Source organism: Mandrillus leucophaeus, unplaced genomic scaffold (assembly GCF_000951045.1).
Source record: "Mandrillus leucophaeus isolate KB7577 unplaced genomic scaffold, Mleu.le_1.0 Scaffold527, whole genome shotgun sequence".
Taxonomy (NCBI): domain Eukaryota; kingdom Metazoa; phylum Chordata; class Mammalia; order Primates; family Cercopithecidae; genus Mandrillus; species Mandrillus leucophaeus.
In genome coordinates this window covers 935,379-947,636 of record NW_012105664.1, presented here as the reverse complement: position 1 = coordinate 947,636, position 12,258 = coordinate 935,379, and the positions used below count along the sequence as shown (strand labels likewise).

The following is a 12,258-nucleotide window of genomic DNA, read 5'->3' as shown; positions in this document are numbered from 1 at the left end:
TCTCAAAAAGAAAAAAAAAAAGCAACTGAAGATACTCTTTTTTTGCTTCTTATCTCTGTCAGAGTTAAAAAGACCAGCCCTTCAGATTAGGGAGGCTGCAGGGGAGGGGTGCACAATTTCTAGGGGTGGTACACAGAGTGGGGAGGGCCTGAGGAGCTGCCCTGCCCTTCCGGGGGATGGAGGGGACAGTGGGCAGGACTGGAGTCAGCAGGAGGCAGAACCGCCCAGGGATGCTGGGTCGATGACAGCTGACACTGAGCATTACCTGTGCCAGGTACAGCTCTAACCCCTGGCCTGGGCTATTTCCTATAACCCTGGACTGACTCTCGCTGGCCTTGGGTCACCTAGCTCCCAGTGGCACAGCTAGGACTTGAATTCTGTCTCCAGGGTTGGGCTCTTCATCAACTACCATGCTCCGTATCCGCAGACATCAGTGTAGGAATGAATAAATGAATGAATGCAAGAACAAATGAATAGAGGACTGGCAGCCTGACCTCACTGACAAGAGTCGTGATCAGCACTCCCCAAGGGCCAGAAACCACTTTGCTTTTTCAGGATCTTGGGATCTGGATATGCACTGTTCTTCTGGCCAAGGAGGTGCCTATGGGATTCTGGAGCCCTGGCAGACACAGCAGGGCAGCCACGGGCTGGCCACGTGGCCCCTTCTCCAGGGCAGCCAGGCGGCCAACACTTCCCAGTCCTTAATTTAGAGCTGCGACTTCTGCATTCCTCTGTGGCTTCCCAGTCCACTGTGGCCCTTGCAGAGAGGAGGCCCCACCAGCCATAGGTTTGGGAGTAGCCGTTGGCGGATGGGAGGGGAGGTTGGCGAGGGTGAGTGTACCCAGCACCCACAACAAGCACCTGGCTGTGTCTGCCCAGTGAGAAGATGAATGGATGAATGTGAATTCATTCTTTAAAAATAAAATGATAACTTCGTTAGAATAATGAGATGCCTGGAGGGGTGGACCAAGGGATGGAGACAGATGTGAGAAAGCAGGCACAGCGAAATGCGAAGGGTGGAATCGAGCTGGTGCATGTCCAGGCAAAAAATTATTTCAACTCTGCCGGATGTTCAAAAGAAAAATGCTCGGGGAAGACCTTGAGCATCCCCACTGCTGACATGTAACTAATCCCCTGGGCACATCCCCTTCCTACCCACTGGGGTCCCAGGGAAGGGGCGGCCATACCACTCCCCATCCAGGACCCAGACACTAACCACTGCTGAACCGTCTGGGCACTGGGCTGATCCTCGAGACTTATTCTACTGAGACTGTGTGTCACCGTGGGAACATAGCTTTCTCTCAAACAAGACAGATGTGACCACCAGGGCCTCCCATGCACCCGAGGCAGCCAGGCCCAGCTCTGGAGCCAGAGGACCTGGGTTTGAGGGTCAGTCCGGCTTTTCCAGAAGACCCTGGTCACTTCTCCACCTACAAATACCACAGCAGGCAGGGTGGGGCAAGGACTGGATGAAATGATGATCAGCAAGGCCACCTCCACAGCTGACTTCCTCTAAGCGTGTCTTAGAAGGAGCAGCTCCTCGGATGGGCGCGGTGGCTCACGCCTGTAATCCCAGCACTTTGGGAGGCTGAGGCGGGCGGATCAGAAGGTCAGGAGATCGAGACCATCCTGGCTAACACAGTGAAACCCCGTCTCTACTAAAAATACAAAAAATTAGCCGGGCGTGGTGGCGGGCACCTGTAGTCCAGCTACTCAGGAGGGTGAGGCAGGAGAATGGCGTGAACCTGGAGCCGAGATTGTGCCCACTGCATTCCAGCCTGGGCGACACAGCGAGTCTCCATCTCAAAAAATAAAAAATAAAAAATAAAAAAGGAGGAGGAGCAGCCCCTGCCCCTGCCTGCCCACATGTTGTGCTGAGCCGGGTGGGGAGCTCATGACTAGCCATGTCTGAGGTTGACCAGTCGGCTCTCGCCTAGGCATGTCTGAGGTCAACCAAGGTCTTGTCTTGGTTCACACTTCATCTGTCAAAAGCCACATCCTGTGTTCTCAGCCGCCAGGTTCTGCTATAGTGAGGGCTCTTGTCCTCAGACAGCAACTGCAGGTAGTGGATTACATGTCACAGTGAAAGGCATCAACAAGGGGGCAAGCATGGCCCCCTCCCAGCATCCCCAGGGCCTGTCCTGCCTGCATCATTGAGCCTCACAGACGTGGGGGATAAAGGGTGAAGTCGGCTGGGTGCGGTGGCTCACACCTGTAATCCCAGCACTTTGGGAGGCCGAAGTGGGCAGATCACAAGATCAGGAGATCAAAACCATCCTGGCCAACATGGTGAAACCCCATCTCTACTAAAAAAATAAAAATTAGCGGGGTGTGGCAGTGTGCGCCTGTAGTCTCAGTTATTTGGGAGGCTGAGGGAGAAGAATTGCTTGAACCGGAGGCAGAGGCTGCAGTGAGCCAAGATCACACCACTGCACTCTAGCCTGGTTGACAGAGTGAAACTCTGTCTCAAAAAAGATTTAAAAAAAAGGTGAAGTCACCACCCTCAACCAAAGAAACGGGACCAGCCAGCGCAGTAACACTGACCTACAAGAAGTCCGAGATGTGCTGTCAAATTAAAAACTCAAATGAAAGTATAAAACGATTTGGAGTACAAGCCCAGTACAATTGATGCCAGCCCCCTAACTGTACATGAGCAGAGAAGGATGGTGCCTAGTGGGGCTGGGGGGCCTTAAATGCAGTCCTGGCGTCAGACCCTGCATTTCTAGCCAGCTGACCAGGAGGGTCTCATGCCCAGGTCCTAATGTAAGTGCACTGCTGGAATGGCTTTCCTTCACAAGTCAAGCAGAGGGTCTGGGAAAGTTACTGGTAGGAGGGAGGGCAGGGTGAGTCCTCGCTGAACACTCACAGCCCTGATCTGCCTCCTCAGAGCAGCCGAGAGGTCCAACCTCCTTTAAGCCCTCAGCCAAGAGGGCACGGGGAGGCAAAGTCATGTTCCTGTGGCCTTTGCTGCCAGAAAGAGAAGCCACTGACTGGGAATGCCCTGGTCTTAGCCCCCAGTTGGGTGGGCAGGTTTCCTGGAAGGCTAATCAATAGGTTCCCAGGGTCTGATCCTGACAAGACCCTTCCCAGCAGCAGGTCCTGGACCTGGATTTCTCACCTGGCTCAGTCTCAACTTCTCCGTCTGCAAAACTGGTGACTTGCCCTCCTGGGGTCTGAGAGGAGCAGGACTGCCCTGTGGAGACCTTGGAACAGGATCTGGTGCACAGGGTCACTCCCTAGGTCAGGGCTTGAGCAGCCCAGGACATGAGCCCTACTGGGGCCCTGGGCCTCAATCCCCAAGGTCCATGAAACCCAGGAAAACTTCAGCCCTTAGTCCCTGATCCCCAAAGTCTGCAGTATACAGGGGACCTTCAACCCTCCAGGCCCCAGTGGGGTCTCCTGCACTCCTTTCCTGAGCCTGGGAGGTCAGGAAACACTTTCTCTGGGCTGGCTCCATTTTCCAGATGAGGAAACTGAGGCCCATAAACCTGCCCAAGGCCCCTGGCTGCACAATGGCAGTGCCAAGGGTAGGAGCCTGCACTCCTGTCCCCTTGGGGTAGCCCTTTCCATAGGATTCACAGCGAACTCACAGCCAGGATTCCATAGGATTCACAGCGAACTCACAGCCAGGATTCCATAGGATTCACAGCGAACTCACAGCCAGGATGGGGCAGGCAGGCAGCACAGTGCCAGGAGCTATGGCCTGCGAAGTCTCTACCTGCACCCAACTCCCAGGGGCGTTCCAAGAAATCACCAAGGCATGAGGATGGAGCTGGTGGATCACCCTTGGCTCTAACTGCCACACAGCCAAGTCCTGCTCACACAGAGACTCCAGGACTCCCAGGGGACCCAGGGCCACCCCTCACTGACCTCCTGAGCCCCTCCCCATGCCTGGTGCCTGAGAGGCAGATCCCACCTGTCCCCTCCCCTGCTTCAAATACTCATGAACTCTCAGCTGCCCGCAGATGGCCCTCCTGTGCCTGATCCCTGCAGGGGACCCCACACCCCAGCTGTCTTTGAGGATGTCTCTTCCCTAAAGCTGGAGACAGAGGCCTTGCCTCCCTGGATCTGTCCTGGCCTCCAGCCCCACCCTACCTGCCTGCTGTTCCCCAGCCCTTGGTTGTGGCTGCCCTTGATCTGCTGGCCCAGCGCTGGGGCATTTCTTACCTGGCACCCTTTAGATCCCTTTGCATGTAAATCTTAAAGGAGAAGGAAAAACAACAGAAACCCGATTTGATGCAAACAAGGTACAAAATCAAACACATGAGGCCCTGCCTGGCCCTCCCACGGCTCAGGGGCAGGTGGAGAGGGCCAATGGGTACCTCCGGGGCACACCTGTGGGATGCCTGAGCGGCCCTCAGCCCACATGCCGCACCTGCGCCTCTGCCCGGCCACCTACTGCAGCTGCGCTTCCTCCCTCTCTGGCCTTATGTACGGAGGCAGGCAGGCCTGACCGGGTGGGTCCTCATCCTCCCAGCCCATGAGGCCAGTCAGGCGTCTGAGAACAATCCGTACTTGTTAATCTTCTATCTAGAACCTTGGACCCCAGGTCAGCCCTTCCATCCTCCCTCCTGGGATTCGCCACACAGCCCCTATACCCTGACCTCGCCTGCTATGCGACCAAGTAACTATGTTCCCTTTTATGCTGGCTGAGGCTGTGGGAGAGAGGGCACCCGAGTGATAGAGGCAGGCTGTGGACCCAGTCTCACCTAGACTCGATCCCCACCTGCCAGTGAGTCCCTGTGTGACCTCAATCTGGGTCTCAGTTCCCCCAAATGTGAAACAGGAACCTTCAGAGGAATTTCTCAGAGTTTAAAGGGGGTGACTTGTGCACACAGAGGTGCTTTGAGAACAGGACCCCCAAGACCCTGGCAGTGGGGACAGGGCCTGGCCCCAACACTACACGTGGGTGGCCCATAGCCCTGGTTGTGTGTCTTCAGGTAAGTCAACTGCCCTCTTTGAGCCCATCTCCACATGGAGGGTGGGCACAGGCTTCAGAGCCACTGCAGCCTTCCATCTCCAGGCTGAGCAGCAGGGTTGCCTTAGGACGTGGAAAGCTCACAATCCTCCAGAACACAGGGGGGCTAATTCCAAATGAGGAACGTGACCCCCACATCCCTGGTGGAAAACCGAGGCTCCGGGAACCTGTGTCTTCTACCAGCTGCTCTGTCAATGCCGATGGGTGTTAGGAGGCCATAAACAGGCATCACGGGGCGTGTCCGCCTTGCTTTGACTTACACAGGCATTCACAGGGTCTCAATTTCTCCTCTGTAAAATGGACACAGTTCAGTTCTGGGGCAGGAGTTCAGGGGTGAAGCCAAGAAGGCACCGGCAGAGCACACCTCCTGCTACCTGCCCCCCCAGGCTCTTCCTCCAAGGCCCTTCCAGGGATGCCAGGGGGGTTACCTACAGCCACTGGAACCCTGCTTTCCTGGACAATCTCCCAGATCAGGGAGTGCTGGGGCTGACCTGGGAGCAGGGCCAGGGGCCAGTCACACAACAAACATGATAAACTCCTACTCTGAGCTAGTCTCCCCCACACGCTGCCCTTCTCCCAGGGCGCTCATGGGAGATGAGGGAAGACCACTTCCTGCCTCCCAGGAAGACAAGTGTGTCTGCACTACTGTGCTCTTCATAGCTACTCTAGGAAAGCCGGTGGTAATGGTCCCATTTTAAAGATGGTGGGAAAAACACACATGCCCATGCTGTGTTTTTGGTTTTTGTTTTGTTTTGAGACAGAATCTCACTCTGGTGGCCCAGGGTGGAGTGCAGTGAGGTGATCACAGCTCACTGTAGCCTCGAACTCTGGGCTAAAGCAATCCTTCCACCTTTCAGCCTCCAGAATAACTGGGACTACAGGCACATGCCACCATGCTCGGCTCATTTTTTTTTTTGCATTTTTTTGTAGAATGAGGTCTTGCTATGTTACCCAGGTTGGTTTTGAGCTCCTGGACTCAAGCAATCCGCCCGCCTCAGCCTCCCAAAGTGTGGGATTAGAGGCATGAGCCACCACTCCTGGCCAGTGGTGTTTTAGTGTCAAATCCTCTCCAAAGACTCCCAACCCCCTAGCCTCTCACTTCACAGCACATTTCACAGATCAAGAAACTGAGATCTCATGGCAGGAGAGTGATGGAGTCCAGATGACGGCATCATCCCTGCACCAGAACAAGTATCCTCCCGGGGCTCCACTGGGCCTGTCCACAAGCTTGGGGGCAGGTAGACAGTGGGGAAACTGGGGGACATGGGGAAACTGAGGCACAGAGGTGCAGCGACTCACCCCAGGTCACAGGAGGATTCTAACCCCAAACTCCAACAAGTGGGCCAGTGCCTGGGAAGTGGTCATGGTGGTCAGAGGCAGAGCCAGGGCCAGGGAGGATGAACAAGAGTACAGGGTGCCAGACTAAGCTCCATTCCCAGCGCAAATTCCAAGGCAAACAACCTTTTGTATGCAAATATGCCAGAGCCTCCAGATACTCCCTGGCCTTGGGCTGACCTTGGGCAAGTCAAGGCTATCCAAAGGGCATTGGCACCCACTCCTCCAGGCTGTTGTGCCAGTAGAAGGGGCTCCTCAGGCAGTACCAGGCCCTGGGCAGGCCTTGCTCAACCACAGGAGCAAAAGTGCTCATCACCCCAACACCAAATGAGGGGCTCTGGACATTAGGCTGCCGGAGAGTCAAACTAAACAAACCAAGTCCACCAGCGCCAGGAACAAGTGTCAGCGCCCACGTTGCGGAGTTGAGGAGCTCTGCTCGGTGAATTAGCTCCCTGAGCCGCAGTTTCCCCATCTGTGAGAGGAAGCCAGCCTCCTGCCACCTTCCTGCCAGTTCCCTGACGCTGCAGGCTGACAGCGTGACCTGGTCCAGCCCACCCCAGTCCGGGCTTCAGCTTCCTCCTGCGCAGAGCCTTAGCCCCGCAACGCCCGAGACAGCCAGGACCCTCAGGCCTAACGCTCGTGGGTAGTGGCCACGGAAAAAAGGTTTTGGGATATCTGAGACCCCGAGTTCCGGTTTGCTTCCACTTCTACAAGGGTTAGACTTTAGAATCATTCAAGGAGCAAGGCCAGCAATCGAACCCCGGAGACTTGGGCACGGGAGCAGAAAGCTCTTTAAGCACATTCTTGAATTCAAACACTTAAAAGTAAAATAAAAAGCAGCCTCTCTTCCTTCCGGAGGCCTCAGCCTCGGAGACAGCCGAGGCGATCCCAAGCCTGGCCATAGGATGACCTCGGACAGCCACTCCCCTCTCGCAGGCTCAGTTTCTCCATCTGTAAAGTGGAGCTGCGGTGGTCACCAAGGAATCGTGAAGATGCAACCTCCCTCAGGGGCAGAGAGGGCTCCCCGCTCCCGCCTCCGCGCCGCCCGCCCGCCAGGTGAGGCCCGTTTCGACTTCCCCCGGAGGGGCGCGGAGGGGTCCGGCGCCTGCGGCGTGGAGAGGCTTGGCCGGCCGCGGTGTCCGCAGGCGCCCGGGACCAAGGCGCGGCGGCGACTCGGGAAGGGGCGCGCGGGCTGCTGCTCGCTGCCAGGCTTCGGCTCCGCTAGGGCGCCTGTTGGGCTGGCGGAGGGTCGAGGAGGTTCATACTAGGGGCAGATCGCGGCTGTGGCCCCCACCCACGGCTGTGCGGCCCCGCGACCCCCTCCCCTCGGCTTTCCCGTCTGTGAAATGGGCGCAGAGCCCCGCACGCGGCCACTCGGCCTCAGCCCTCACCTGTGCGGTTCCCTGGGGCAGGCGTGGTGACCCCGGCCCGCCCCCGGGGCCTCGCCTTGCCACGGAGGGTGGCGGCCGCCCCGCGCATCCTGCGCGCTCCGAGGCGCTTGGCGGGGTCTGCCAGGGCAGTGAGCCGAGCTTGTGGGGGCGGGACCTGGATCTGGGTGAGGGGCGGGACGCAACAAGCCCCGCCTCCCGCGCCCGCCCAGGGGCGGTGCCATGCAACTTACAGACCACGCCCACATTTGGGCTGGGACCGAGATCCGGGCGGGGGCGGGGTCCCCTGGGGAGCCCGAATACCCAGCGGGCCAAGCCAGCTGGCCGAGCGGAAAGTGTTGCTCCTCCGGGGCGTTGCACGCGCGGCTACCTCTGCCTAACACCCTTCCCCCATCCCGCCCTGTTCTCACCTCCATTCCTAGTGTGGTTTTTCCATGCGCTTCTATGTTTTTATTTTTTGAGCAGGATTTTGCCTTCTCAGGGTGCCGGATTCGGCCGGTACCAAAGGGCAAAGAGCAAAACCCCTTCCCGGCCGGCCCCTCGCACACCCTACTCCCCGCCAGAGATCTGTGTGGACCCAGCCTTCTTTCCCTGTCTCTCACTGGGCCAGGCCTGCTGAGGCACCCTGAGGTCTGGGTGCCCTTGTTGTCTTCGGTTCTCACTGAGGGGCCCCCGGCTGGGAGAAACAGGATTGAAAGCCCTGGGGTCTGGCTGCAGGGCCCACACGCACCTGGAGGCCTCCCTTCTCCTGGCTTCCCCTTCCCACTCAGCTCCACCTGCAGCAGGCCCAGAGCTGTGATCCGGGCTCTTTCTCTCTCCCTGACCCCACCCAACCCAGGCTTAGCCCCCTTCCCAAACAGCCACCAAAGGGTGGGGTGTGGTGTCAGGCCTCAGACATCCTGGATCTTGGGCTGCTTATGGGAAGCCACCCGAGCCGTGCCTATCCCTGTGGAGCTGGCAAAGGTAATCCTGGCAGAGGGAACAGCAGGAGCAAAGGCCCTGGTTTGGCAATGTGTGGCAGCAGAAGCCCAGAGCAGCTGGCTGAGGCATGCCTGCAGGAGCGCAGAAGGTGGCCCAGGTGGGCCAGGCTGTCTCCAGAGTGCCTGGCAGGTGACCGTGAAGAGTGTGGATGTTCAGGTGGACCATGAAGCGGGGTTCCAGCAGGAAAGGCCCTCCCCGCCTCTGCTTTCCGAGCCCTCCAAAGCTGAGGTTCAGTGTGAAACGTGAGGGGCCCTCCCCCTTTCGCCATCAGGGTTGGCATCACCCCTGATATCTTCTTCCTCCTTGCCCTTGTGGGTCACACACGATGGCTTACTTCAAGCTCCTTTATTCAAAACCCAGCATGTGTGTTCTTCCGCCGTGTGGGGAAGCACAGGACCGTCAGCGGTGCCCACTGCAGACCACGCTCTGGGACCCCAGAATGTCTTGCCAAGTGGCCCCTAACCCATCTCTCAGGCCTGTGTGGTCCTTTCTCTGGTTTTGCCCACCATGCACCACTGGGCGGAGGGCCACTGCCTGTAGGTACATGGACAGGGCTGGGAGGGAGGTCTGGGGCAGCCCTGCAATTGCTGGGTGGAGCTAGGTGAGGATGGAAAACACTAGGCTGCCTGCAGCTCCTTAAGCCACCACGCTGTGGCCCAGGCCTTCAGGACTCCTCAAATGCTAAACACCTGGCCATTTAGGAAGTGTGTTTCCTAGAGCTGAGTAACATAGTACCACAGACTGGGTGCCTGAGAACAACAGGAATTTATTGTCTTCTGGTTCAGGAGGCCGGAAGTCTGAGATCAGGGTGTTGGCAGGCCTACAATCCCTCCAGAAACTCCAGGAGAACAGCCTTCCTTGCATCTTCCAGCTTCTGGCAGTTCCTTGGCTGGTGGAAACTTAACTCCTGTCTACACACGGTGCTTTCCCTGTGTCTCTCTGTGTTCACATCTCTCTTCTAAGGACACCAGTCATATTAGATTAGTGCCCATCGAAATGTCCTCATCTTAACTTAAGACCCTATAAAGAGTCTGTAAAGACCGGCCGGGCACAGTGGCTCACACCTGTAATCCCAGCACATTGGGAGGCGGAGGCAGGTGGATCGTAAGGTCAGGAGTTCGTGACCAGCCTGGTCGACATAGTGAAACCCTGTCCCTACTAAAAGTACAAAAATTAGCTGGGCGTGGTGGCGCGTGCCTGTGGTCCCAGTTACTTTAAAAAAGAGTCTGTAAAGACCTTGTCTCCAAATAAGGTCATATTTGGAGGTACTGAGGATTAGGACTTAAACATAGATTTTGGAGGACACAGTTCAGCCCCTGACAGGTGGGATCAAGGAGGACAGAGCATGTTTTTCTGAGCAGTCTGTCGCTTGGTTGGGTTGTGGACGTTTAGGCTTGTGGCGCTGGGCCTCCATTTGTACTGTTAGGGGACCTGGAGGTGGCCTAAGGGGCTCTGTCATGTCCTTTCCACTGGGAACAGTATGCCTTGCTGTGGCTCAGAACACCCATTTGCTGCCAAAAGGCCATCTTCAGGAGCTGTGGGAGGGATCTGAGCCTGGTTCTGGAGGTGGGCCTGTCACCTATTTGAACCCTGATCAGGGCCATCTTATCCACCTTTTCCCAGGCCCTTGGAATGGTTTGCTCCTACAAAGCCCAGCAATTCCAGCCACACACATGGGCGAAACTGAGGCACGTGGAAGGAATGGCATGGGCCCACCAAGGACAACCGCCTGGGGTGCCCCCTTCCATGGTGGGAACCATGGCTCTCTGACAGGCTTCCCTGATCCCTGGGGCAGGGGTGGGCACTCTTGAACTGAGTCTTCGTGTTCTCATCTGAGGGGTGGACGTGGTCCTGCCACCCTCTCAAGGCAAGTGAGAGACCGTGATGTGCTCAGGATGGAGTGGTGGCCTCTGAGCTGGACTGCCAAGGCCCCGTCAGCATTTGAGCTTGGCCCACCCACCCAGCTCTCCTAGTTGCCTGGTTTCCCAGACTCTCCTAGTCTAGGCACAAACTGGGAGCAGTGCTTGGGCTTCGCCTGCCTGAGTGTGTTTCTTTGCCTTCCTCACCCTCCTCCTCCATGGAGCCCTCCCTGATGGCACTCCCTGTCAGAGCCATTTCGTGCCACCTGTCCTTAAGGCCTGGTCAGCCTGTGTCACGTCTCTGAAATGAAGAGGACATGTGGCCAGGTGTAGAGCTATGGACATGTGGCCGATTGTGGCCAACAGGATCACTTGAGGTCAGATACACCAGTAATCCCAGCTACTCGGGAGGCCAAGGCACGAAAATTGCTTGAACCTAGGAGGCAGAGGTTGCAGTGATCTGAGATTGCACCACTGCACTCCAGCCTGGGTGACAGAGGGAGACTGTGTCTCAAAAAACAAAACAAAACAAAACAAAACAAAACAAAAAAATATGGGCTCCCCTGCTAAAGAGGCAGAGGAGGAGGCTAGGAGGAACGGATGGACTGCTGACAAGGCAGGCCGGGAGAAGGAAGCAGAGTCAGTCACAGCCTGAGGAACTGACCAAAGTCGCAGCCTCTTCCCAGCTCCATTTGCAACTGGGAGCACACAGTGCACTGTCAGTGGATGCTTGTTGGATGGAACCTGGGAGGCGGGGGAGGCCTGCCAGCCCTGGGGCTCAGCGTTCCACTCTGTAACATGGGGGTCTCATGCGCTGCCAGAGGTTTCCAGGGGAAGGTGAGGGTCTGGCTTGGGGCTTTCCTCTTTCCTCAGACCTTAGCTGAGGTGTTGCCACCCCCAGGAAGTCTTCCTCAACCCTTGGTTTGCCTGACTCAGCACCCATGGGCCATGGTGGCCTGGGAGGGGGCCCATGCAGGAGTCTGGTGGTGACAGAGTTCTTGGCTTGACGAGTTTTTCTAAAATTAGATAATAATTGTGGAAATCTAAAACATTTTGTTTTGCTTTTTTTTTTTGACAAAGTCTTGCTCTGTCACCCAGGCTGGATTGCAGTGGCATGAGCTCGGCTCACTGCAACCTCTACTCCTGGGTTCATGCAATTCTCCTGCCTCAACCTCCCGAGCAGCTGGGATTACAGGCATGCACCACCACGCCCAGTTAATTTTTGTATTTTAGTAGAAACAGGGTTTCACCATGTTGGTCAGGCTGGTCTTGAACTCCTGACCTCAGGTGATGCACCCTCCTTGGCCTCTCAAAGTGCTGGGATTACAGGTGTGAGCCACTTTTTTGCTTTATTCTTGATTTTAGTTTTTACTCAATAGAAAATGAGATTTTTGTTCTGAAAACCTCTCACAATAGACCACGTCCAGAAAGTTCTTTTGCAAAATGATAAGAGTCAGGGAAGCACTGGTGGCCTCATGGGTATCTTCTCTTTTTAAAAACTGTATTACCTTTTAAAAACTAAAAGCAAAACAAGAAAAAAAAAAAAAGTAACCTGAGGTTGCCGTTCTAATAGGCCAGATGTTTGCAGAGAAAACAATTTTCCCAAAAATGTTTTCTGCTAGGCCATCTGGAGCCCTCAACACACACCACTTATCCTCCTAAAGCAAGGCAAGAGCCCTGTCCCTACTGTGCACAGCGACAAAGGCCCTTCCCCAGG

The 12,258-nt window shown here is 56.3% G+C and overlaps 1 protein-coding gene across 6 annotated transcripts in view; it reads right to left on the bottom strand.

Moving 5' to 3' along the window:
- Nucleotides 1–7,847, bottom strand: part of SUSD3 (sushi domain containing 3) — a 26,079-nt gene extending 18,232 nt beyond the window's left edge. For 4 of the 6 annotated variants that reach the window (XM_011996861.1, XM_011996865.1, XM_011996866.1 and 1 more), the window contains exon 1: nt 7,705–7,841. In XM_011996861.1, coding sequence (XP_011852251.1) covers nt 7,705–7,792 — 88 coding nt within the window. In that variant the 5' untranslated portion in view covers nt 7,793–7,841. Of the gene's footprint in view, nt 1–7,704 lie in introns of all 6 variants that reach the window. The other 2 variants (XM_011996864.1, XM_011996862.1) reach the window with 2 other exon arrangements.
- Between the last annotated feature and the right edge of the window lie 4,411 nt (nt 7,848–12,258).